This window comes from Echiichthys vipera, assembly GCF_963691815.1.
Source record: "Echiichthys vipera genome assembly, chromosome: 4".
Lineage (NCBI taxonomy): Eukaryota > Metazoa > Chordata > Actinopteri > Perciformes > Trachinidae > Echiichthys > Echiichthys vipera.
The window spans coordinates 12,130,097-12,156,459 of record NC_139829.1 but is presented as its reverse complement, the minus strand read 5'-3'; the positions used below and the strand labels follow the sequence as shown (position 1 = coordinate 12,156,459).

Genomic DNA, 26,363 nt, shown 5'->3' with positions numbered 1-26,363 from the left:
CTTGTCCTCTTCTCAGGTTTCCCCAAACTGTGACCAGGTTTTGGTGAACGGTAAAGAAATGCGCGGCCGACAGTCTTTGGCAGTCAACTTCACCTACCTGCACCTTTCTGCTCAGCTGGAGCTCACCGTCTGGGTGCCCAAGCTACCTCTGCAGATAGACGTGTCAGACACTGAGCTGAGCCAGGTTAAAGGCTGGAGGGTACCGATCATCACTAACAAGAGGTAAATTACCTGTATGACCTTAAGGTAACAATGGAGGGTGTAAGCCATAGTATCAGATTGCATTTTTTACTGATTCAACAGATACTAGCTATTTGAGGTAAAAAACAAGTTATCTATTGCTACACAAACATGTTTAAGTTTCTTAAGTGTTGCTTGGCCCAAGGTTTGTATTGAGACATTTTACAGTTGATATACACATCTTCGGCATTCTGTTGTTACTTATCAGCTGACATATCATATCACAGATACAGTATATAACTGCAATAAGCTTATATCCTTCAATATATCATCCCAGCTGATTTATTTGTCCTGCTCTGAAGTCTATAATCTATATTGTAAAAAGAGAGGGGAGCTGGTTAAATGGTTAAATAAGATTAATAAACAGTTCTTAAAAATAAAAGAACAAAGGGCATTTTTGTATTACATGCAAATTAAATCAGTGTCTTCCTTCCTCGTAGCATAAAGCATTGATTGCTGGGAGAAAAAAATTGAAATATGGTGAGCTGTCTTTCGCAGAAAATATATTAAAGTCAATTTATTGATATGATTTGTTAAGTGTCACAATTTCTGAACTCAGAAAAATCAAAAGTCTAAAGTATTACCATGCAAGTACTATTGGTACATTCGGGACCTCCACCAAACGTGTGGTAACTGTGCTTATGGTGTAATGTAATGGGTGAGAGCAGAAATAACAGAAAAAGCAGCTATATTCTAAACATTTGACTACAGCTCTGGGTCCATCAACTTGTTCTGCTTGGATCAGTAAGTGCATATAGTATGTATTGTTGCTTCAACAAAGAGGTTCAGCATTTGAGAAAAGGGAGAAAATAAAGAGAATGTATGAGTCTTTGTTGCATGTAATTTTGTTTTAGAAAGATCAATCTTAAGATTTGTGTGTTTCTTTGCGAATGAGAGAGAATAGAAAGGATGAACCGAATCGGTGTGTGTGTGTGTGTGTGTGTGTGTGTGTGTGTGTGTGTGTGTGTGTGTGTGTGTGTGTGTGTGTTTGTGTGTGTCTTTTGGCTTTTGTGTGCACATCTTTGTCTTAGTGTGTGTGCATGTGTGTGTGTGTGTGTGATATAGTGCTTATTGAATGGAGCAGTTGAGAGCACATATCGTTCCAGCCAGTCTATAATTTTCTATGAGGTCAAGGCCTGCCTGGCTATACTAATGACAACTATTATGGCTTTAGCATCATTGCCACTGGATGAGGCATTCAGTCACTTAAACACACACACACACTGGAAAGGGAGACAATGCAAGTGTGTGGGTCATTTACAGAATGCTGGCGTGTAAGCCTCGGTTTGTGTCCACACCTTTATGTGTACATGTGCATGCACATGCTTCTCTACTGTATTGTGTAGGTTTGTTGTGTTTGTGCGATGTAAAGGCAGGAAGGTGGGTGGAGGCATAACAATATATAGAGACAAAAGAAATGTAGGACACACTATAAACTGGCTCTGTAGTGTAAAGACTGTGGAAGTGTCTTCAGGGTATTTATCTTCCATCTACCCTGCAGTAAGAAATAAACTATTATAGTATCAGAAATGTACTTTTTTTAAACCAACAACTTAAGTCATTTTTTCCCCCTACAATTCTCTAAATGTATTCTTCTGTCTACTTTGTCATTTGTTGTTCTGTCTCTTGATAAGGTTGTATTGTTGGTGTCTTTTTACAGGCAATCACTATAATGTAGCTACTGCATTCTTAATGCAATCTGGCAACGAGTCAAAGAAAAAAAACTTTTTCTTTTATGGGTTCAGATGCTGCAGATCCAGTATAAAGGTATAGGATGTCTAAGCCTTATCAACTGAAATTATTTTCTCTATAGACACAGCAGTCAAATCCTTTCTGTAGTCTACTTCTACTCCCCTGCTTTCTCACAGTCCATAGTGTTTAGGCAAGGCAAGGCAAGGCAGGCAAGGCAGCTTTATTTGTATAGCACTTTTCATACACAAGGCAGACTCAAAGTGCTTCACAGCACAACATGTCATGAATTCAAATGCATTACAGGAAGACAAAGAGAATAAAAACATAGACAATAATAAAAACAGTGCGGACGTTAAAAGTGCGAAGATTTAGCAGAAAGCTAAGCTGAACATAAAAGTTTTCAGTCTAGTTGTAAAAGTGGTCAGAGTGGGTGAAAGTCTCAAATCTTCAGGAAGTTTATTCCAGCTGTTTGTTGCATAATGACTGAAAGATGCTTTCCCTTGATTTGAGTTTACTCTGCGAACCACTAACAGATTGGTCTCAGAGGATCTTAGTGATCTAGAAGGCTTATGTAGTGGGAGCATATCAGTGATATACCTCGGCCCTAGACCATGAAGTGATTTATATGTGAGCAGGAGGATTTTGAAATCAATTCTCTGACGTACAGGAAGCCAGTGTAATGATTTAAGAATTGGTGTAATGTGCTCACATTTTTTGGTCTTTGTTAGAACTCTAGCAGCAGCGTTCTGAACAAGCTGTAGCTGCCTGACAGTTTTTTTGGGAAGACCTGCAAGGAGACCGTTACAGTAGTCTAGCCTACTGGTTATAAAGGCATGGACAAGTTTTTCTAAGTCTTGAGCTGACATGAGCCCTCTAAGTCTTGTTACATTTTTAAGGTGATAGTAGGCCGATTTTGTTACTGATTTGATGTGACTGTCGAAATGTAAATCAGAATCCATAATAACCCCAAGATTTCTGGCTTTATTTGAGGTTTTCAGGGACAGTGATTGAAGGTGTTGGATGACTTTAGACCTTTCTTTCTTAGCACCAAAAACAATTATCTCAGTTTTATCCTCATTTAGTTGAAGGAAATTTTGGCACATCCAGTGTTTGACCTGCTCAATGCACTGGCACAGTAGATCTATGGGGTGATAGTCATTTGGTGATAGCGCTACATAGATTTGGGTGTCATCGGCATAGCAATGGTGGTCAATGTTATTATTTTGCATGATTTGTCCTAGTGGGAGCATATAGATATTAAATAAAGTCGGCCCCAAGATTGAACCTTGGGGGACTCCACACGTTACGTTGGTTTGTTCTGATACAAAGTCGCCAATGGAAACAAAATAGTTCCTATCTTGTAGATATGACTTGAACCAGTTTAGGACTGTGCCTGAGAGCCCCACCCAGTTTTCCAACCTGTCCAAAAGTATTGAGTGGTCGACAGTGTCAAATGCAGCACTGAGGTCCAATAGCATTAGTACTGAAGTTTTGCCAGAGTCTGTGTTAAGACGGATGTCATTTATAACTTTAATAAGGGCCGTCTCTGTGCTATGAAAAGGTCTAAATCCTGACTGGAGGTTGTTGTGGCAGCCAGTAGAAGCCAAGAAGTGAGTTAGTTGTTGGAGTACAACTTTCTCAATTATTTTACTTATGAATGGTAGATTTGAAATTGGTCTGTAGTTGTTGATAATAGAGGCATCTAGGCTCCGCTTTTTTAGAAGAGGTTTAATGACTGCAGTTTTGAAGGCCTTTGGGAAATTGCCCGATTGAATAGAGTTATTAACTATTTGCAATACGTCTGTTGATAGGCAGTCAAAAACATTCTTAAAGAAGTTGGTAGGTAAAGCATCGATACAGCAGGTGGTTGGCTTTAGATCGGTCACTGTTTCCACTAGAGTTTTAGAGTCTATGGCATTAAAGCTTGCCATCATTGCTGTGTTATTTTGGCCTAAACGGGGTGGTGATCCAACTTTTTTGTTTGAGATATTGATGGCACGTCTGATGCCTTCAATTTTATCAGTATAAAAGAATGCAAACTCATTGCATTTCTGTGTGGAATGGAGTTCGGCTGGTATTTGTGTTGGGGGGTTGGTCAGTCTGTCGACAGTTGCAAATAGGGTTTTGGCCTTATTAGTGTTGCTGTTTATGATATTGGAGAAGAATGTTTCTCTAGCACTTTTTAAGACTAAATTGTAGGCATGGAGCCTCTCTTTATAGATGTCATGGTGAATATGAAGTTTCGTATTTCGCCAGATTCGTTCAGCCTTCCTGCACTCTCTTCTCTGGGCTGTTACAACAGCAGCTTTTCTCCAGGGTGCCTTTTGTTTACCAGAAATCGTTTTAACTGTAACCGGTGCAATGACATCTAAGATATTCACAATTTTGGAATTAAAGTTGTTTACAAGATCATCAGCATGGCATGGGTTTAGAGGTGGTAGCGAGGAGATGGCATTTTTAAAGAGTACATTAGCATGTTCATTGATGTAGCGCTTTTTGACATTCTTTGATTCTGTTTGTGTCTCCGGAATTAAAGAAATATTAAAGAAAACACAGAAGTGATCAGACAATGAAAGATCAGTCACAAGAACATCAGAAACATTGAGACCTTTTGTGATAATCAGGTCCAGGGTGTGTCCTTTACAATGAGTAGCCTCTTTCACATGTTGAGACAGGTCAAATGTATCTAAAATAGTAAAAAGTTCCTTTGCACCCTTGCCATTCGAATCGTCAATATGAAAATTAAAGTCACCAGTTATAACTAGGCAGTCAAAGTCAGTGGAGATACTAGACAATAATTCGGTAAAATCATCGAAAAAATTTGCTGAGTATTTAGGTGGCCTGTAAATAATTAACAGAAGAATTTTGGGAGAGCATTTCAACACAGCACACAGGTATTCGAATGATGTAAAATCACCAAGTGACATCTGTTTCCCCTGAAATATGTTTTAATCAAATCTTTAGACTGAATGATATCCAAACTTTGTGGATTTTCTCTGAGGATGGATCTATGACGTAGCATTAGGTACATTTAGCATGTGGCAAAACTTTTAAATCGGCTATGTTTGGGTACAGCTGTACACGTGTACTAAAAGGCTTTATATATAATATCTAAGTGACTCTAACTACAATAGAGAATGATGTGTAAGCATGAAGCAATCACATTTAACTACAAAGCCTCCAACTTAGTTTCTTGCACTCAAATTCAGGGTCACAATGAGGGAATCTTATTTTTTACAGGCTTAGATTTAGTAGCTTACTAAGTTTTAGTACAGACTCAGTAAAAAATCTGTTCGAAATATGAATGTCCCCTTTTTCACTCCATTCGTAATGGTCTGTGTCTTTTCTCTTTGAAGACATGCCTGCCTGCTTCTGTACCTCTATGTTTGATTGTGCATTTGGGTGTGTGTGGTCATTTTTGTGTGTGTGTGTGTGTGTGTGTGTGTGTGTGTGTGTGTGTGTGTGTGTGGTTTCTACGGCCAATCCTGCCACCCTCCCATTCTGTTCTGCTGGACCTGTTTTTCAATTTAACCAAATTCTGCTCAGATAACCACCAACCCATGTGCACACACAGATACAAACAGATACACACACCCACACACACCTCCACTACTATCTCACAGAGTGATACACAAGCACTATTAGACACACTCTCACACAGACACATGTGCAACTGGCACACAGGGAAATGAAAAGAGAATTCCTATAATATTACTTGGGTTTCAGGTGTGAATGTATGATCTGGTGTGGGCCTTCCTGCATGTGGTATTCTGTAGATATTATATAGGGAGGTGAAGAAAGGAGAATGTGTGTGTTTCCTTGTGTGTCTTTGTATTAAAGACAAAGAGACATCCTACACTTGGGTGCAAGGCAGAGGGATTTTTTGTTTTCTTTCATACTATAGTGTCCACTATAGTGTTATATCTTTTTTCATTATTATATGTTGTGTAAAAATCTAAGAGCTTATAGTGAACTTAGAGACTGAAACAGAGTGAACGGTTGAGAAAAAATCTCAGATGGACATTCCACCCTTATATCCACAAGAATGTGCCATAAAATTAGCATTGTGGGAACATTTTTGATATTTAAAAAATAACCAGGGATATTTAAAGATGGATATTCAGTTTGCAAAGCATGCCATCGAAAGTGACTGCAGAGTGAGATAATTATCTACCCCTTTAAGACCAAGTCAGGCTAAAAATATTTACCTCGACCAAAACACTTTAAACTCAGCCGAGAGTAGTTTAATTTTTTGGATTTTTGCAGGGATATTTACCTTGCACAGCAGTTGAATTCTTGCGATACCAGAGATCCTACGCGTCAGGTTTGGGATAGTTTCTTGGATGTAACTCCAGTTTTATGTATGTGTGTACAGACCCTCTATTTTCAGTATAAAGTAGGCTAGGCTTACATGTTTTATTCGCAGGACCAAAAGAATGTTGTGAGAAAAGTACAATAAAATGAGGACTGGTGTTTTAATTAAAAATGATTGTGTATCTATTTTCTTTCCATGGTGTCGGATGATAAAGTCCCTGATTAATAATTGTGAAAAATGCTAAGTCATGATATTTCCAATGACAATATTCGTGATATCAAAATCTCATATTGTGACATCATGACAGTCATGTCAACAGCACGGACTAGCTCAAATCAGCTTTACAGAGTGATATAACAATTAAAAAAGCATTCTCGTATCAACAGATATGAGCACAAAATCTAAAGTCAAACGCTGAACAAAATACAAAATTAGAATTTTAGTATTTCCCATGTTCTGCTGAACCAAGTTTTATGTCATCTAGAGATTGATTATTTAATGTAACATGGAGTCTACAGAGCATATAACATCAGCACACAATGAAACATAGAGCGGTGTGTCATCTGCATATTGATGATAACTGATGTTGTTTTGTTTGCTAAAGCCAAACAGAAGCATATAAAGATTAATCAGAAGCGGTCCAGTTATTGATCCCTGTGGGGCTCCATACAGCATGTCAAATTTACAAGAGCTAAAAGCACTCAAGGAAACAGCAAGTTTCAGATTTGCAGATAGAATACAAAGCACTGGAGAACAGTGACTCGTATCATTTGTAATCCTTAGAATATTAAGAACCTTAACATAAACTATTTCAATATTGTGTTGGGACCTAAAAACACTTACTGTCCCAAAGATGTTTTCTCTTTTAAACCAGCATTATCTTTTCAAGTACATGATACATGTTATTAATAAACGTTCCAGTCCAGGTACACCAGTTTTGTGCAAAAACTAAAACTAAAACAAATCTCTCATCTCTCATCTCATCTTCATCCGCTTATCCGAGGTCGGGTCGCGGGGGCAGCAGCTTTAGCAGGGGACCCCAAACTTCCCTTTCCCGGGCCACATTAACCAGCTCTAACTGGGGAATCCCGAGGTGTTCCCAGGCTAGTGTGGAGATATAATCTCTCCACCTGGTCCTGGGTCTTCCCCGAGGCCTCCTCCCAGCTGGACGTGCCTGGAACACCTCCCTAGGGAGGCGCCCAGGGGGCATCCTTACTAGATGTCCGAACCACCTCAACTGTCTCCTTTCAATGCAAAGGAGCAGCGGCTCTACTCCGAGTTCCTCACGGATGGCTGAACTTCTCACCCTATCTCTAAGGGAGACTCCAGCCACCCTCCTGAGAAAACCCATTTTGGCCGCTTGTACCCGCGACCTTGTTCTTTCGGTCATGACCCAGCTTTCATGACCATAGGTGAGGGTAGGAACGAAGATTGACCGGTAGATCGGTAGCTCTCTTTTCCTCACAACTGACCGTCGTCGGTCAGTGACCTTCAGCACTGACCGACGACGGCCATCAGGACCACATCGTCTGCAAAAAGCAGAGACGAGATCCTCAGCCCACCGAACAGGCAACCCCTCCCCACCACGACTACGCCTCGATATCCTGTCCATGAAAATCACGAACAGGATTAGTGACAAAGCGCACCCCTGGCGGAAGCCAACCCCCACGGGGAACGAATCCGACTTACTGCGGAGGGTCCGGACACAGCTCCTTTGGGTGTACAGAGATTGGATGGCCCACAGAAGTGACCCCCTCACCCCGTACTACCCCAGCACCTCCCACAGTATCTCCCGAGGGACCGGGTCATATGCCTTCTCCAGATCCATAAAACACATGTAGACTGGATGAGCATACTCCCAGGCCCCCTCAAGGATCCTTGCGAGAGTGAAGAGCTGGTCCATTGTTCCACGTCCAGGACGGAATCCACATTGTTCCTCTTCAATCTGAGGTTCGAATATAGGACAGACCCTCACCTCCAGCACCTTGGAGTAGACTTTACCATGGAGGCTGAGTAGTGTGATACACCTGTAATTGGCACACACCCTCTGGTCCCCCTTTTTAAACAGAGGAACCACCACCCCAGTCTGCCACTCCCTTGGCACTGTCCCAGACTTCCATGCAATGTTGAAGAGACGTGTCAACCAAGACAGCCCCTCCAAACCCAAAGCCTTCAGCATTTCTGGACGAATCTCATCAATCCCTGGGGATTTGCCACTGTGGAGTTGTTTGACTACCTCAGTGACTTCCGCCAGAGATATTGACAATGATTCCCCATCAGCCTCCAGCTCTGCCTCTACAAAAGAGGGCGTGTCAGTCGGATTAAGGAGTTCCTCAAAGTGCTCCTTCCACCGCCCTACTACCTCATCAGCTGAGGTCACCAGCGTCCTGTCCTTACTGTAAACAGCTTGGATGGTTCCCCGTTTCCCCCTCCTGAGATGTCGAATGGTTTTCCAGAAGCACCTTGGTGCCGCCCGAAAGTCTTTCTCCATGACTTCTCCTCCCACACCCGCTGCTTTGCCTCTGACACAGCAGAGGCTGCAGCCCTTCTGGCCTGTCGGTACCTTGCAACTGCCTCCGGAGTCTTCCGGGATAATATATCCCGGAAGGCCTCCTTCTTCAGTCGGACAGCTTCCCTGACCACCGGTGTCCACCACAGTGTTCGAGGGTTACCGCCCCTTGAGGCACCTAAGACCTTGAGGCCACAGCTCACCGCTGCGGCTTCAGCAATGGAAACTTTGAACATTGCCCACTCTGGTTCAATGCCCCCAACATCCACAGGGATGCCAGAAAAGCTCCACCGGAGGTGTGAGTTGAAGATCTCTCAAACAGGGGCCTCCTCCAAACGTTCCCAGTTCACCCGCACTACTCGTTTGGGTTTACCTGGTCTGTCCAGAATCTTCCCCCATCCTCTGATCCAACTCATCACCAGATGGTGATCAGTTGACAGCTCTGCCCCTCTCTTTACTCGAGTGTCCAAAACATACGGCCTCAGATCAGATGATACAATCACAAAATCGATCATCGACCTTTGGCCTAGGGTGCTCTGGTACCACATACACTTATGAGCATCCTTATGTTCAAACATGGTGTTAGTTATAGACAATCCGTGACTAGCACAGAAGTCTAATAACTGACGACCGTTCGGATTTAGATCAGGGAGGCAGTTCCTCCCAATCACGCCTCTCCAGGTGTCTCCATCATTGCCCACGTGGGTGTTGAAGTCTCCCAGCAGAACTATGGAGTCCCCTACTGGAGCCCCATGCAGGACTCCATTCAGGGTCTCCAAGAAGGCAGAATACTCTGAACTGCTGTTCGGTGCATATGCACAAACAACAGTCAGAGTTTTCCCCCCTACCACCCGCAGGCGTAAGTAGGCGACCCTCTCGTCCACCAGGGTGAACTCCAACACCGCGGCGCGGTGACACCGGGGTTTCGTGAGTATCCCCAAACCCGCCCGGCACCTCACACCCTGGACAACTCCAGAGAAGAATAGGGTCCAACCCCTATCCAGGAGTACGGTTCCAGAACCGAGACTGTGTGTGGAGGTAAGCCCATCCAGATCTAACTGGTAGCGCTCCACCTCCCGCACAAGCTCCGGCTCCTTCCCCGACAGAGAGGTGACATTCCACGTCCCCAGAGCCAGCTTCTGCTGCCTGTGTCTGGTCCGTCGAGGCCCCTCACGTTCACTGCCACCCGTGCAGCAGCGCACCCGACCCAAGTGGTTCCTCCTGCAATTGGTGGGCCCACAGGATGGAGAGGAGGGAGGTGCCACGTCCCTTTTTCGGGCTGTGCCCGGCCGGGCTCCGTGGCAAACCCGGCCACCAGGCTCTCGCCCGCTAGTCCTCCGTCTGGGCCTGGCTCCAGACAGGGGCCCCGGGCTTCCTCCGGGCAGGGTCTCTCTTCCTCATTTGTCCATTGAGGCTTTGTGAACCATTCTTAGTCCGGCTCCTCGCCTGAGACCACTTTGCCATGGGAGACCCTACCAGGAGCACTAGGCTCCAGACAACACAGCCCTCAGGTTCACAGGAACACACAAACCTCTCCACCACGATAAGGTGATGGTTCCCGGAGAGGTATATATATATCTATATATATGATTTAAGTGGAACAGCTGCTTATCTCCCTTAAGACAACATTTGCCCTGGGAGTTGCCTTGTGATGTATTTGGCATTCCAATAAATGTACACAATTCAACAAAGGTGTTTCAGCTTAAAAACCAAAGTGTCTTTTCTTTGACTTTAAGTGTAACCTGGAGCCAAGATAATAAAGTAGATTACCTGGCGCTGAGTGTAGAGTATTAAAATGGCATTTAATTACCAGATAATCTAACCCCCTCTTCTCTCTTTCTTTCTCCGTCTCATTTATCTCTTTTCCTCCCAGACCTACAAGAGACAGTGAAGACGATGACGATGATGAGAGGAAGGGCAAAGGCTGCACCCTACAGGTATTACTTGATTGGTTTTCATAACACTCTTTTGATGAGAGTTCTTTAATCCTTTTTTTTCAATGTCAATATCCCTGAGAGACAGCGAGAGCTGGCCTACACACACTGAGAATGGAATGAGACAGCTTTTCTTTGTCTTGGAGACCCTGATGTAAAAGTTGCTTTCTTTTCTGTGATTTTCAGTTTTATCTCTGTTCATCATTTTATCTGTAAATAAATGTAATTCATTCTTACACCTAGTGTCCTAGCAGCCATTTTTCTCGAACATTTTGTGTTCACTCCTTATGTTACTTCCTGCTAGTCAGTGAAATAAGGTTGTAACAGTTGGTCTAAGATATTGTGCAGTAATATTATATGCTATTTTTATATTAGTTAGCACACTAGCTTAACAGTGAAATAAGAGCCCACAGCTGTGTACAGCAGAATTAATTATATAATAGTATCATTTTACCTTTTTTTTTCATACCTTTCAGTACCAGTACGCCTTGGTGAGGGTCCTGACCCATTTTGTCGCAGAACCCTCTGACCCAGGAGGAGAGATGGTCTACATGTTGGGTGCCGACTGGCAAGCTGATATCACTCATTTGGTCTTGGACCAGCTAAAAGTAGGTATACACAAACACAACATTAAGTCTAACGAGCCAGAGGGTAATTATCTTAGCTTAGTGTAAATACGAGGGTGTTTCATTAAAAGCAAATATTGGTGCTATTAGAAAGAATTACATGCTGCAACAATTTCTTTAGGAAGCCACTTAGTTGAGCTGCCAACAGGTTTTTTGACGTTTGCGTATTAATAGTTACAGCTTGTTTTTAAATTTATATTTGTATGTTTTTATGGATTGCAGACTCAGATGTATTGGCGCAGGGTCGGCAGATTTTAAATATTCCCTGCATTTTCTGTGTTTACGCTAAATTTGGCTAATCACCTTCCAACTGTAACTCTAACTCACAAAGATTGGTATCAACATGGTCATCTCACTTACGGGATAAAAGCTATTAATACTGTATATATATATATATATATATATATTGAACTTGTCTTTTAACTATTTCCTGTTTAGATTGTTGTTTGATTATTGAATAATAATAATTGCTTAAAACAAGCAATTGTATGTACCAATCCAGGATAAGTGCACAAAATCCTCAAACCTAATTCTAAACAAATCGATAAAACTTGTAGAAGTGGCTGACAACTGTTTCTCTACTCCACAGGTAGAAGATCCTCGCATTGCCAGACTGGTAGACGGAAGAATCTTGATCGGACGGGACCTGGGGATTACAACGATACAGGTATGTAACCATTGTTGTATTCTCATCACTTTACATTGATCCAGTCTGTAGAATAGAAAATTAAATAGCCCAAAAATTCTCACATGGTTTCAAAGTTTTTCACTTTTATTCAACTTATAATGTTAAGGTTAGAACTAGGCAAACTCTGGAGTACCATTTACTCAGTACAAAGCATCCCAGAATCAGTCAACATTAACAATGTATTCATCACTTGTTGGACAACAACTCGAGACAAAGACAGTTGAAAATGCATGATTACTGTATGTGCATTATTGCAAAGAGTAATTTGACAACTCAAATGACAGCCATAAGCACTCCAGTGATGTTAACACTACCCTGTCTTTCGTCCTCTCCTCTTCCTCTCTTGCAGTTCTAAGCCTCGCCTGCTAACTCGTTACACAATTAGCCACAATTAACTGTCGGATTTGGCCCTGACATCTCAGTGTGATGTTCAGCAATTATACACACGGATACACACTTGCACTGGCACACGGTGAACACACTTGCACTCTTACTGAATTCCAATAAGCTGGCCCATTGTGACTGAATGTGACAGTGGAGGACAGTCCTGTGGCTTACTGTCTTACATTACTGGTACACAGAGCTGAAGCATAACCACCAAATATGTCACAGTTATAGTAAATACAGTTTTTGTTATATTCTATCCTATTATGTTACATCTGCATAATTCCTGTAACAATATATAAACTGCATATTTTTAGGATTCAGGGTCTAAGTGCTTATATTTGCTCTGAAGAGTGTTGTGCGTGTGTTAGAAGTGGGTTGGCATTGAGTTTGGCACAGCAGTGGGGGGATCTTGGGGATTTTGGGGAACAGCTGTGTGTGTGAGCATCCGTTCGACTGGGGAGTGCTGCACGCATACACAGACACGCACACACAGATACATGCATGACAGTTGTGCTCTGTTTGGGAGCCAGGAGAGAAAATTTACCCAGCATTCCCATTGAGATGCCAGAGTCGACAGCCATCATTTGATAGTTTGACATTTCAATTTTAGCCCCCAGCTCTGTCTCCCAGAGTCTCGCCTCCTCCTCTTCTCCTCCTTTTTCTCTCTCCTTTCTCCTTTCCAGTCTCTCTTTCTCGCCCTCTTATTCTCTGCCTGTCTTGAAGAGCAATCCCAGAGCTGTCAATCATTGCATTTTGTTAGCTCGCTGAGGTTGGGATTGAGTTTGACGCCACGACACGTTTGCTGAGAGATTTTCTTTGTACACCAATCAGATCTGCCTGTCCCCCTGTCGCCGGACGCAGTAGCCCACTACAGCACAGGGCTCCTAATCTCTATTACAGTCAGTCTGTTGCTGCCGCTCTCCATCGGTACCCCATCTCTTTCGCGCTCCTTCTTTTTGCTCCTTCTCACTTTCTGTCCTCCTCTATTTGTCATTGTCTCTCTCTCTGACTCTGACATCTACTCCATTTACTTCTCTTCAGCACGCTCGCCATCTCTCACTTACATTCTCTCTGTCTTTTTCTTTTCATTCACTCCTTTGGGTCTTTAATTTTGGCGGGGGGGGGGGGGGGTTGTGTGTGTGTGTGTGTGTTTGTCCACTACTTAGCAAGTGTTACAGTGTGTCAGAGTTGTGAAATAACAGCCTTAGTGTTTCTGAACAAGAATTTTCTTTACACAGACAGTAGAAGTATGTGTTTGTGTGTTTGGTTACATGCACATCCACACACACACATTTTCCTTTTTAAAAGGCATGTGCATCTGCATGTACTGTCCGTGCTGGAATGACACAAAGCTGGTTGAAAACTGACATAGTTTTCCTTTAAAGAGATACTGTCTATGTGGCCCGAAGCACCATGGTGTTAACCAGCTCTCGCTGCTCCCCTGTCAATGTTAAAGACGTCACTGTCACCACAGGGCAATAATCAGTGAGACAACAACAAAAGCTCATTTAATGTACCTCTCTCCTGTACTGTTTGTCAGACTTTTCCTATTGTGTACTTCCTAATGTCCTATACTTGATGCAGCATAATCAACAGGATCTTGTTGTTCCTATTGTTATTATTTTGTGACATTTTGAGACACAAGCTGTCTTTTCATCAGCTGTCAAACAGCTTGTCAGTAACATGATGATGTAATTTTACTTGGAATTTGCAGCTTTTGAACACCTTTGTTGTTCGACTTTTCCCTGTGAAAGACCTCAGGAAGTGTAGAGCTACCACACAATGCTCAATTTTAATGAAAGCTTTTAAGAACTCACATTTGGATAAAATTGCTTTATTGCATATGTAGTCTCCTCTGCAACTCTAATTGTGCAGATTAATTTCAGGTAGCAAAAACTTTGAATATTTCCGATTTGAACTGTAACTACTCATGTGTTGTGTGATGTTTTATTGCAGGTTCTGTCCCCATTATCTGACTCTATCCTGGCAGAGAAGACTGTGACTGTGTTGGATGACAAGGTGGAATAACATATTGAATTATTTTAATTATTTGGAATGTACGTAAGGCCCCTGTAATTGCCATGTATTATGATATTCTCTTTTTTTGTCTAGGTCACTATCACTGACCTGGGAGTCCAGCTGGTTGCATCTCTGTCCCTCAGTATGACAGCAAGTCCTGGAAATTACCAGGCTATACAGCTAACAACTACAGCTACAGACCTGCTAAACACACTGAAACAGGTAGGAGATATATAGATACCCACACACATTCACACACACACAAATCACAATATCTGCATCTCTGCTAGATACAGTGTCATATCCATCCAGGGCTGTATTTATCGGATTTTCAGAATGAAACTAGCACATGCAGACACATGATAAATCTGCATAGACACCTCGCTGCTTTTAGGTTTGTATCAAATACATCCACACACACACACACACACACACACACACACACACACACACACACACACACACACACACACACACACACTCTCTCTGATGGACTACATCTTAAGCTGTTCCCATCTCTACAGTAATACCCCCTAAGGTTCTAATCAAAGTAGTTAAACAGTAATTTGGTGCTGTGAACATCACATCTCTGCTATCTCTCCCATATCGGTTTCTAATTAGGAGTGTCCAACTTCCAGGCTATGGCACTACTTAGCTACAGTTACAACCACCTAAAGGTCTACTGTAAAATACTGTATATACTATGTATTGTTAGCTAGAACCACATAAGGGCAGGTAGTGTTTTGATAATACTCCATTTAAACTGCATTTGTCATTTTGATACCATTTTTTTCAAATTCTCTTTTTTCCACTTTTTCCTCGTTGACTCAACATCTACAGAAAAGCACACACCTAAAAACGAAACATGCTCACCTTTACTCTCATGCAAAGTATATATGTCACAAGCTATTCTTGACTCTCTAATCACCAACCAAGGGTTGTTTTATCACACAATCTCAAGCTATTAGCCTTCACATCCTCTCCCGCCTCCCTTCTTCTCCTTTTCATTTTTATCAAACAATATCCCACATTATAATTTCTGTCCAAGGGCTAATTGGACGAGTAGCATCTCATTACGATAACTACAGATCTGATTTTTCATTTTATCCAAATAGTCATATATTTTTCTGTCTTTTTTTTATTATATATCCATCATTCACTGTTGCTTTTGGAAAGACTATGGAGAGGGAAAGAAAGCAGGGTGTGTGTGTGTGTGTGTGTGTGTGTGTGTGTGTGTGTGTGTGTGTGTGTGTGTGTGTGTTTGTGTGTGTGTGTGTGTGTGTGTGTGTGTGTGTGTGTGTGTGTGTGTGTGTGTGTGTGTGTGTGTGTGTGTGTGTGTGTGTGTGTGTGTGTGTGTGTGTGTGTGTGTGTGTGTGTGTGTGTGTGTGTGTGTGTGTGTGAAAATAGAGGGAGGGAAAGAGATAAAGTGTTGTTCCTCACGTCGGAGCTTAATTACTTTTGTAGGGAGGTTTTTGCTGTGTTATACCTACATAATGTTCTCTGTGTTCTGATTAAAGCAAAAAAAAGGTTTTATCAAGGGAAATTAGTGAGGCAGGATCTTTTAAAGACAAGCAGAGAAAAAACATTCTCAGCTGAACTCTTTGTTTCTGGAATAGCTGCTGCTACTGCTGCTGTAAGATGACTGTTGACAAAAACATTTTCAGTATTTGTCCTCGTTGTAATGGAATATATTGAGACTGGAGAAAGGTACAAAAAGGGGAAAAAGCATCTCTGTGCACAAAAAGAAATGGTTATAGTTTTCAATTATCAGGGTCTATAACATTCAAGTGTTAGAATCTAGCTGTGTCTCTTTGGGCTTTGCTCCAGCAGTAACAACATGCTATTTATTTCCATTGTGTTGGAAACTCAGACAGCTGGATCATTCAAACAAACAGATCGCAGTGTCAAACTACCCAGGCCAACAGCAATGGATATCCTTTTCCATTTGACATATTTATATTTGGTAAAAATGTTGGTATGGTGATAGAATACAGAATATGCCAGGTTATAGTGCTGTACTGTAGTTTTTACTGCGCAGGTCCAGGTTGCAGAGAAGTCTGCATAGGTTGAAATAATGTATTATGCTCTATCATCATAGCTCATTAGAACATTAAATTGGTAATGGATGATGGAGATGTAAATTGGATGAGAATTATCTTGGTGATATCCATGCTCAAATTAATTAAATTGTATTCATAGTTTCAAATCATAACAGAGGTTTTCTCAGGATACTTTTCAAATATGTACAGTATATGGCATTGAGGAAAAATGTCATTCTAACATGCAGGAACCTTAAGGCAGATGTTTTTTGCACCTGGGTGACAGTAGCGAACAATACTATTGGCACACCGTTTTTTTGCCTAACCCTAACCATTTTGTTTGTTGCCTAACCCTAACCAAGTAGTTTTGACGCCTAAACCTTTCCAAACTGCATAAATAATAACTCAACTAAATGTTTAGATAGGTTTCTTCTGGGATTCAAAACTCTATGTGATAGTCCAGTGCTTAACTTATGCACCCATGGTTACCTTCCTTAATCCTGCACTCTTTATAGTACTCTAATTAAGTGCGTTAGGGGTTGGGTGAAAAAAGCCGAGTCGCTGCCGTGAGGCTTTTCTCACCCGTGTGCAAATAGACACTCCTTAGATATAAACCGCTGATTGAAGTTTTCCCTACCTCAGGCACTTTTACACTACACGACATTCATACTGAGGCTACTTTCCCATTATCCTTAGGACTTAGAGCATGATATAATAGCTACTACACCTTTGCTACGCATTTCTAGAAAAGCAGATTTCAAAATAGAGATAAGGCGTCAAAAGCTCTTAAAATCTTTCAGAGCAGGATCTGTCCTTTCAGCTAATTAATGTGAATATCCTTTAGGCTATTTAGGTCCTTCTGTATGTAGTGCCATAAATCTGAATTAATTAATTTTTCAAAGATTTGAATATGACCTTTCATCATAGCTTATCATAGCCCAGTAAAGGACGATTGAAGGTGCTGTGTTTGTGTCCAAAACACTGCTAATGCAGTTTTTTATTAGATGATGATGATAAGAATATTTTCTCGTTATCTTTCAGGAAGCAGCGATCAGCGCATGGATTCAGTACAGTGATGGTTCAGTGACACCACTTGATGTCTATGATCCCAAGGACTTTCTTCTTTCGGCTGTGTCATTGGATGAGAGTGTCATCTCCATAACCAATCAGGTACTAGCCATTATAAGCTTTCTTTATCTGGCCAATGGTTTAAATGTGTGTGAAATAAGCCAGATATGCCTGATAAATATGTTCAGGAAACACTTAGCAGATTTTGCAAAAGTGACAGAGTATCATTACCAAAGTACTGTGTCTGTTTATTTTTGCTTTGTCTCTATTTTCTATTAGGAGCAACAATGGCCTATTGTAGTGGCAGAGAGTGAAGGACAGGGAGCACTGGTTCGTGTAGAGATGGTCATCTCTGAGACGTGCCAAAAATCCAAAAGGAAGAGTGTGCTGGCATCTGGAGTGGGCAATGTGATAGTTAAGTTTGGAGCAAAGAGTGAAGAAAAAGGTATGATGGGAAGAGGTGGACAGGACGACAGAGGGGGGATGGACAACAGCACCAGCGAGCACCAAACAAAGGATGGAGAGTGGAAGTCCAACAGTGCAGCAGTGGATCGAGAGGAAGGAGCTATGAGGAAGGTGGGGGAAACAATGGATTGATAGGTTTTTTTTCAAAGTACTGCAATCAGTAAAATACGTAATTCACTAAAATTTGAGAAGAGAATGTTGTCAGTAAATTTTAAATCTCAAACTTAACTAACAACAGTACAGATGGCAATATTTTGATCTTTATCTGATATATTTTATTATTAAGTACAGGATCTTTGGTCAATGCACATTATAAATACCCGCTTTCAATAAAAGTTGATTACTCTTCCTATGATGTTAAACAATGTCTCCTGTGTATGACTGTAATGAAAATTGCCAACAACAAAACACTATATAGGCCTACAGTGCAAAACATCACCAATGTTAAAGGTGGTGAACTAACCCTAACCCAGCAATTAACATGAGCACAAATAAAGAAACTGTTTTTTGGAGTTAATATTTGTTTTATTATGTATTTATTATTTTCAATCTATCAGGTTAGCACAACAACCAAAAGCACAGTAACCCATCGTGCTTCAGGTGGTAAAGCGAGTGGAGGCAGCAGCAGCAGCAGCAGCAGTAGCAGCCGTGGTGGAGGCCCAAACCAAGCAGGGGATTACAGTAGCTTCCCAGCTCAGGTGGAGGTCCCAGGCACTGGGGATAGTGAGCTGACTCAGACCACGAGAGGACTGTCGGACCTTGAGATCGGAATGTATGCCCTTTTGGGTGTATTCTGTCTGGCAATATTGGTCTTCCTCATCAACTGTGTCAGCTTTGCTTTCAGGTAAAATAGTGTGATAACTGAGGACTCAACTGTTTTTAGAATTTGAAAGAAAAAAAAATAAAAGTGTGTGGTCAGGTGAATTCATAAGGCCTCCATCCATTAACACCACTGTTAAGAGGTCTTTGTGTGGGCCACCATATGATCTATGAACGGCATCATCACCAAGCACCTGGCACTAACAGAAAATGTGTTTATTGGCTAAATTGAATTTTTTTGTTTATTTTGTGTAATTATACTTTAAAAGTAAAGAGATGATCACTATAAAAATAGCCTGAAATTGCACTTATGCAAAATAGTGCTTCATTCATAGACTGATTATTGTCCTTCATCTGCAGATACCGTCACAAGCAGGTCCCCGTGCTGGAAGCAGGAGGCAACATGAACCACGCCCACGACTGGGTGTGGCTTGGCAATGAGGCTGACCTTTTGGCAGACCAATGCTCAGACCAATGTCAGGGTGGGCTACCTGATGAGTGCACCACAATCATTGACCGGAATGAAGGGGGTTACGAAGAGAACAAGTACCTGCTGAATGGGGCTGGTAACACCTTGGTGATGGGCGTGGGAACAGGCATGGGCACCATTAGTGGGAGTGGTGTCACAGGTGGACACCGGGGAATCACCCATGGACAAACCTTGCCCAGATCTGTTCCAGAACCACATCAGTGCCTTTCAGCAATCACTACTAGTGGCAAAAATTCCACTGGCCAAGCGGAGCATCTGAATAATTCCCCCCGAGCCACGGCTGCTGCTGCAGTAGCAGCTGCAAAGCGCAAACGTGTCCAGTTCACGTCTTTTGCCACCGTTCTGCCCAATGATAATTCGGGTGGTGGTGGCCCATATACCAATTCTTCAGTCCTGGTGACCAATGGGAATGAAGATGATATCAAGTGGGTGTGCCAGGATATGGACCTGAGTCAGTCTGAAATAAGAACCTACATGGAGAGGCTACAAGACAATCTGTGACTGATGGGAAAGAGACTGAGAAATGGAGGGGCAGAGGATGAGTGCAGGAGGGTGAGGATGGACAATGAGTAAAATTCACCTGTAATGCCTTTGCAATGGATGAAGGGAGGGAGAACGGGAAAATGAAAAAAGTAAAGGGGACACAAAGTGTGGCAAAGAGTTGAGATGATTAATAAACAGACAGTGCAGGGGACGCTTACATTTAGCTCCCCTAAGGCTATGAAAGCATACTGTCGCCACTAGCTCACACTGAAATCAATGGTAGCAAATGATAAATAACATTATATGTTTTTTATATTATTTATATGTGAAAATATTAGTGTAAAAACCAATGATAAAGTCACGATTGGTTATGAATGTTTGTTTTCAGAATACCAGTAAACCATTGTGCTACACAGTAAAGTCAGGGTATGTTGTTGGAAAAACACTGTCAAGCCACTTTACATTGAAACGAGGAAGGCAATCATCATTTCTGAAGTGGTGTTATGCCAGCATTGACTGTGGCTGCTGATTGATTATCTATAGATTTAGTTTTAATATTTACCAGCCAAGTCTGCTGGTGGTTATATAATAATTATGATTACTCAAGAATAGAACCTCATCAAAGAAACAATTGTTTTGCTTTTTGTTCTACCATGTGACCTATTTTCTTTGGGCATTGCTCATGAAAAAATATAACATGTAAAAACATATATATTCCAAGTATTCAACTACAAAGGTAGCCAATGGTATCTGCATTCAGCCCTGAATATGGGCGGTCCTGCTCTTTCTTTGTCAGGAGTTGGAAAATTTTGTGACAAACAAAAGACTGTTTTCTCCCTTGGATCCAAGACAGAGGCATTTAAACTTGCACAATTACAAACAGGAAAGGACATTAGCCATATTTTAGGCACACTTCCTGTTTTGTGAAACCTTCCAGCAAAATGACGGCTTTCTCCCTCTATTCAGAAACAATCGCATCATCCCTGGCCCCTCTCCTTGACTGATTGGACAGCAGTAGGAACTTTGTGAACTAACACAGTGAAATACTGTCTGTAAACTAAAAGGGGACTGACTGAGCTGTCTCATATAAAAAGGAGGCTGCTTTGGCTTTGCAAAGCCTGACTGAAAACTTAATAATGAGGATTATTTAAAACAGAAACGATGTAAGCAACAAGACAGACCAGAGTACCTCCAGTGTTATACATGGAGCTAAAAGGATATACTGAATGACATTACAGTACAAACGAAAATGGAGTGACACTGAATATTTCACAAATACATATTGGTTCATGAAACATGTTTGTTTTGCTGAACACAAGTATGTATATTTTCCTTTTGTTTGTTCTTTTTGATAAATAGAATGTTTTAATTATGTTTTTTTTCTGTGTTACATTTTTCCCTAATTTGGGAAATGATTAATTGTAGTTTTTTATTTCAAAGGTGTATTAAGATGTTAAGGATATATGATTCTTTTTTTCTCCTAGAAATCTATTTATTTAAATTAACATTTGAGAGGGTGAGGAGGGAAAGGAAGGCCGAAGGCTAAGACTGAAAACAATAGGCCCGCTGGTGAATGATAGCACATAAGGGAACCAGTGAAAGGAAGGAGACAGAACAGGCAGAGGTTACCTCACCTTCGTTATGCTCAGGTGACGAGTCATGAACAACTGACAATAAAAAAGAGAACTGTAAGATTGTTAAGATCGCAATATTTATTTATAAATGTGTTACTGTTTCAGAGTACACTGTATGTTGTAGATAAATAAACATGCTTCAAAGTGCTTGTGAATAAGATTGCAGGTCTAGCCAACAACATGGTGATATTTTGTACATTTTACAGTGCAAATATGGTACACAATGCCATCTACCACCACAATGTGAAGGTGATCTTATTGGTTCTTTTTCTAAAGATGTTCCTATCTTTGTTTAAAGTATTGAATGAGTTCTTGTCTTTGTACAGGGTAGGAATCCATTTACCTCCTTTATTACGTGTAAAAATGGAGGCAGTCCATCGTGCACCACACTCAAAAGTTCTTGAGGTCCAAAATATGCACCTCAGAAAGAAAACCAAAACAATTGTTAGCATGTTTGAGTGTCCAAAAGAAAACATATGGATAACTACAGATATAGACATCTCTATTTTCAATAATTTGTTTAACAAGATACATAATAAAAATCTTTCAGGAATTCACATAGGTCACATCGTCAGGTCGGAAGCAGAATGCATACAGGATTTTAAGGACAGAGCTTGAATTGACACAGATAAGAGACCTGAGATGACTCCAAAATGGGGAACTAAATGGGCTGTACAGCATCCCCCAAAGCAATAGATAATTTGACTGACGATGGCGACTAAACTGTATGTTCTGGACTCATACACATTATTGCTCGCCTACTCTAATGTAGCTACAAGACTGCTGTGATCGAAGGACCCGTCTAACAGGTACACTATTGACAGTCACTGAGGGTAGAAGTGTAGCAATGCTTTAAATGAAATACCCTTTGACTCTAAACTAGAACTGTAGGTTGAATCATAATTTACAGCCTGTGACGTCCATTCTACCTGTTGTATAATTTTAACTGTTTGGATGTCAACTGAAAAAAAACAAGGCTAGTTGTTTTTATTACTTTAAGGGCATTTAGGCTTTTATTCAAAACCAGAGAAAGATACATTTTCTGTATATAACCACTGTGGAAGGACTGCAATTTACTGCATTCTCACTAAACCACTGCTGAAGCACAGTTCTCTTCGAGGAATTGTTTCAACAGCACAAAGATTTGGCTGCTTTGTCATCTTTGCAGTTGTCAGAAGTTACACTGAATGGCCAGGATAGTTTTTGTGATTAGAGAGTACAGTTTTGTGTTATCTCATGCTGATTCGGTTTTCAAACAACATTAAACAGAGATTTTTTGATACAGAAAACGGTTTATTTTCCACATTCTCCTGGTTGGCTGTTTTGCAGGAAATAGATCCATCTCCTACAGAATTATGTTCATTTAAAAAAAAAAATTGATATACAATGTTCTAGCCAATGCAGGTAGAAGTGTAAGTAAATGTAAGTAAAAGGTAAGTAAGGGTGTGGCAGTGAGTGAGGGGTCTATAATGTGTTAAGATCATACAACACTGACTTTTTTTCGATATTCAGCATAATGCTACTACATACAAAACAGTTTAATATGAACATAAATCTGAAGAGAAAGGTTTTGACACAGATCTGAATGCCTTTGAACTGGAGGATTAATTTGTTCTATTGTCACTCAGCCTTCTTATTAGGCTTTGTGTCCACAGAAGATCTGCATTTATGGTGCTGCCTTATTGTAAGTGACAACAAACAGGCCTTGTTTTTTCAGATGATTACATGATTAGGCACTATAGACATCTCCTCTTGAACCCAAACTTGCAATAACAATAGAGTGCAGTAATTATACTATTTTAGAACCACATTAGTTCTGTATACGGTAGCATGCATCTCTCAACCCACCTGTTTCTAGGTAACTTGTAATTGAGGATATAATGAACATATTTTTACGAACAACTCTTGGGTAAAGCCAATTCATATTAGCCATTAAAGCAAGCAGTATAAAAAAGACCTCTACAGTGGCTGTCTGTGCTAAAATAAAAAAAAAACACTAAATCACTAAATAACAACTACATATTCTCAAAAGAGTTTGATTGTGTTTTAGTTACAGTGAGAGGAACACATGGGCAACAGTTGAATGTGAATCCAGTGGACATGAGCCCTAAATACTTTTTGTTTAATTCGATTTTCTTTCTGCTATTGTCATTGTTAAAACATGGTTCATAGAAGCCAATAAAGACCCGTAACCAAAGACAGTCTGCTTCTTTATCTTGAAATACTTTTTCTCTGTTTCATCCATTTCAGTCATCATCTTCAGCTCCCTGCTATGATAATATTGTATTTTTAGTTACGTTTCTGCGAGAATGGCAGTGCAGAAAATAATCAGAAAGTAGGTTCAATAGCTGGAATTAGAGACATCATGAGTTTCCTAAAATAACATCATTCCAATATCATCACAAGTTTGTTTTAATTCATGAATATGTGTGTTCCTCTGGTAGACGTTTGTGTTGAAATGTCAATCTAAAACATATCGGCCGCACAGAGATTAGTTCACTTGCTTCAAGTTTGTGAATGGGGATTAAACAATTTAATTCTGGGCTTTAGGCTCTAAAAATGTTATCGGACCATACAAATCAAATTCTGATATCATAACATGAGCACTTTCATGGGGTTGTGAAGCTCTATGGATATACAGACGTCTCGTTCACCACAGTGACGTGCAGTGAGGGTTGGGGTTGGGGAGGCACTGACTCACAAGTCAGATTTACAGACATACAGTAGGATGCCAATAGGATAGGATGAGAGAATAGGAGTGAATAGGATGCTGAAAACCATTTTAAAACACCAGTGCCACTGTATATTGCAGTATATCTTACCTTTACTGACTGAAAGTCCAGCTTTGAAAAATGTCTTAGTTTAGAAATCAAATCCTCCATTTTCAGGGTGAGAAATGACAGCTTGTCGCTAAGCTCTACAGCGTCGCACAGCACACTTCTTGTGTTTACTTTTTGCACACAGGTTAGAATTCACCGTTTGCACGCGCTCAATCCAGTTTGTGAGTGATTGCGCAATCTGAAGGGAGGCTGCTCCCCTCAAACTAAGGGGCATTAATGATGCTCAATTTGATGGCATAGAAAAGTCCCTATCAGTCGACTCTACGTGTTGAGCAACTTTCCATCCATGAAATACCAATCTGTGAAAGAAATCTTAATATTAACACCAGCATTGATGTGTTTCGTCACAGTATATAATTTAGTTTACAGTACTTAATTAGTGTGTGTGCAGTACCTCTTTTAGATCAACAGTGACTGGACATTTAATTTGTTATAGGCAACTGTGTCATGGAAGACTACAGCAAGGGATTCCAGGGACTGCCCAGAATCGATCAGCCCTGATCACTGTCTGGCCTAAAACAATTTCTGCTGGTTATGAATTGTGTCCAAATTAACCTGATGTCAAGGCATCAACCAGGAAATACAATTACTCTTCACCTGTATCTGCTATATGCATGATGGAAATTATTTGCTAATTGTCATAATAAATATAATAATTGAGTTCATAGCAATTTGGCTTCAAAAATCACAAAATGATTACTTTCGAGGGCCACTGATCCTTTGAGATCCCTTGCTAATTTTGTCTGAGCTCTAATCACTGGGTTTCTGTGAGCTGCCGCTGGAAGGCACAGTGGGAGTCTTGATGATGGAGAGGCGTTCACACCAAAAGTTAATTAAGATAATGCTTTGTAGCCCACTGGATACCATGAACAAATATGAAATTAGATATGATACGATCTACACGATAAAGTTTATTTTTGATCTGAAGTGCCTCCATCACCCTGTGGCATACTGCCCACCTTCCTACAAAGTGTGCATAGAAAAGCTGTGTAATGAGTAAAGGAGAGGCGCTGGAGTGGATATCTTTACCTTAATCATTCTGAAAAACAGTCATCAATAGAACTACTGTCTGCAAATATATGATAAAGTGACAGCCATGTCTATTTAGACATGATGTAGTCAAATGTAGCTACTGTGGGGATGTGGCATTCATCCACATCAAAGATTGTATTTAAAACCCCGAGGCATATGAAAGGTCTGTCTTGTTGGTGAGGAAATATGGGACAAGTGGGTTTTGACATGGAAACACAATCCATGCAGATGTGCAAAAACATATTTGATAATGTTGAATCACTCGGTCTCCACCCTGAATGACTCTTATAGTGATGCACATGTTAATGTAGCAACATTTGTTGACCATGATCCATTAGAACTGTTCACAACAAATGAAATTAGTTGATTTAAAGAGTTTCTTAGTTAGTTAGAAAATATTGAGACATTGTACCATGGTGGTATAAAAGTGCTATGGAGGTGAATGCATTGGGCTCATCATTTTGGTTAAAACAAATAAATACTGTAGATTTGAATGTATTTTAATAAGAGACCCTTCATATTTCGTTTCATTTAGTCAAAATTTGTCAAATGAGTGAAACAGCTCCCCTGTTGTAACGGCCGGCAACCGCCAGTCAGGGTGTGTGGTCAGTCGAGGCAAAATCTACCTCGGGGGTTTGAGCCAGGGGACATTAATTAGCGGAGGTAACGCTGTCAAAAAAAGTTACAGACACTGGAAAAGTTGCTGGAAAAGAAATTCAGGATAACTCTGAAACCTTTTGACTTGAAAACAAGTAACTTAATGGAAAGTTAACATTGAGCAAGAAGAAAAAGAAAAGCGAGTGTTGTTTTCGAGTGCTGCTAAAATCAGCTAACATTAGCGTGACCGTGATTTTGTTAAGACTAGTTAGCTAGCAGTGATAGAGAGAGGAGAAGAGGACTTCTTTTAAGAAACTTAACTACAAGGCTATCACACAAGAGAATGGACTTGGACGTCGAAACGTCAAAATACACCAACTTTCCCTGTCTGCTGCGTGTCTTCAACCCTCTGCTGTGTGGGTAACATATTGAGGCTAACCCCCTGTTGGTTGGCTTGTTTCCACTGATGCTGTTGTTGCTACAGGG

The 26,363-nt window shown here is 40.9% G+C and overlaps 1 protein-coding gene across 1 annotated transcript in view; it reads left to right on the top strand.

The window, feature by feature from the left end:
• The window catches only part of LOC310945976 (transmembrane protein 132B), a gene marked incomplete at both ends in the record, with an annotated part of 177,706 nt that extends 157,914 nt beyond the window's left edge, over nucleotides 1-19,792 (top strand). Inside the window, 10 exons of the mRNA XM_083912242.1 lie at nucleotides 17-222; nucleotides 10,630-10,693; nucleotides 11,167-11,298; nucleotides 11,906-11,983; nucleotides 14,348-14,410; nucleotides 14,504-14,632; nucleotides 17,491-17,619; nucleotides 17,797-18,041; nucleotides 18,545-18,826; nucleotides 19,162-19,792. Of these exons, the coding sequence (XP_083768368.1) occupies nucleotides 17-222; nucleotides 10,630-10,693; nucleotides 11,167-11,298; nucleotides 11,906-11,983; nucleotides 14,348-14,410; nucleotides 14,504-14,632; nucleotides 17,491-17,619; nucleotides 17,797-18,041; nucleotides 18,545-18,826; nucleotides 19,162-19,792 (1,959 nt within the window). The remainder of the gene's footprint in view (nucleotides 1-16; nucleotides 223-10,629; nucleotides 10,694-11,166; nucleotides 11,299-11,905; nucleotides 11,984-14,347; nucleotides 14,411-14,503; nucleotides 14,633-17,490; nucleotides 17,620-17,796; nucleotides 18,042-18,544; nucleotides 18,827-19,161) is intronic.
• Between the last annotated feature and the right edge of the window lie 6,571 nt (nucleotides 19,793-26,363).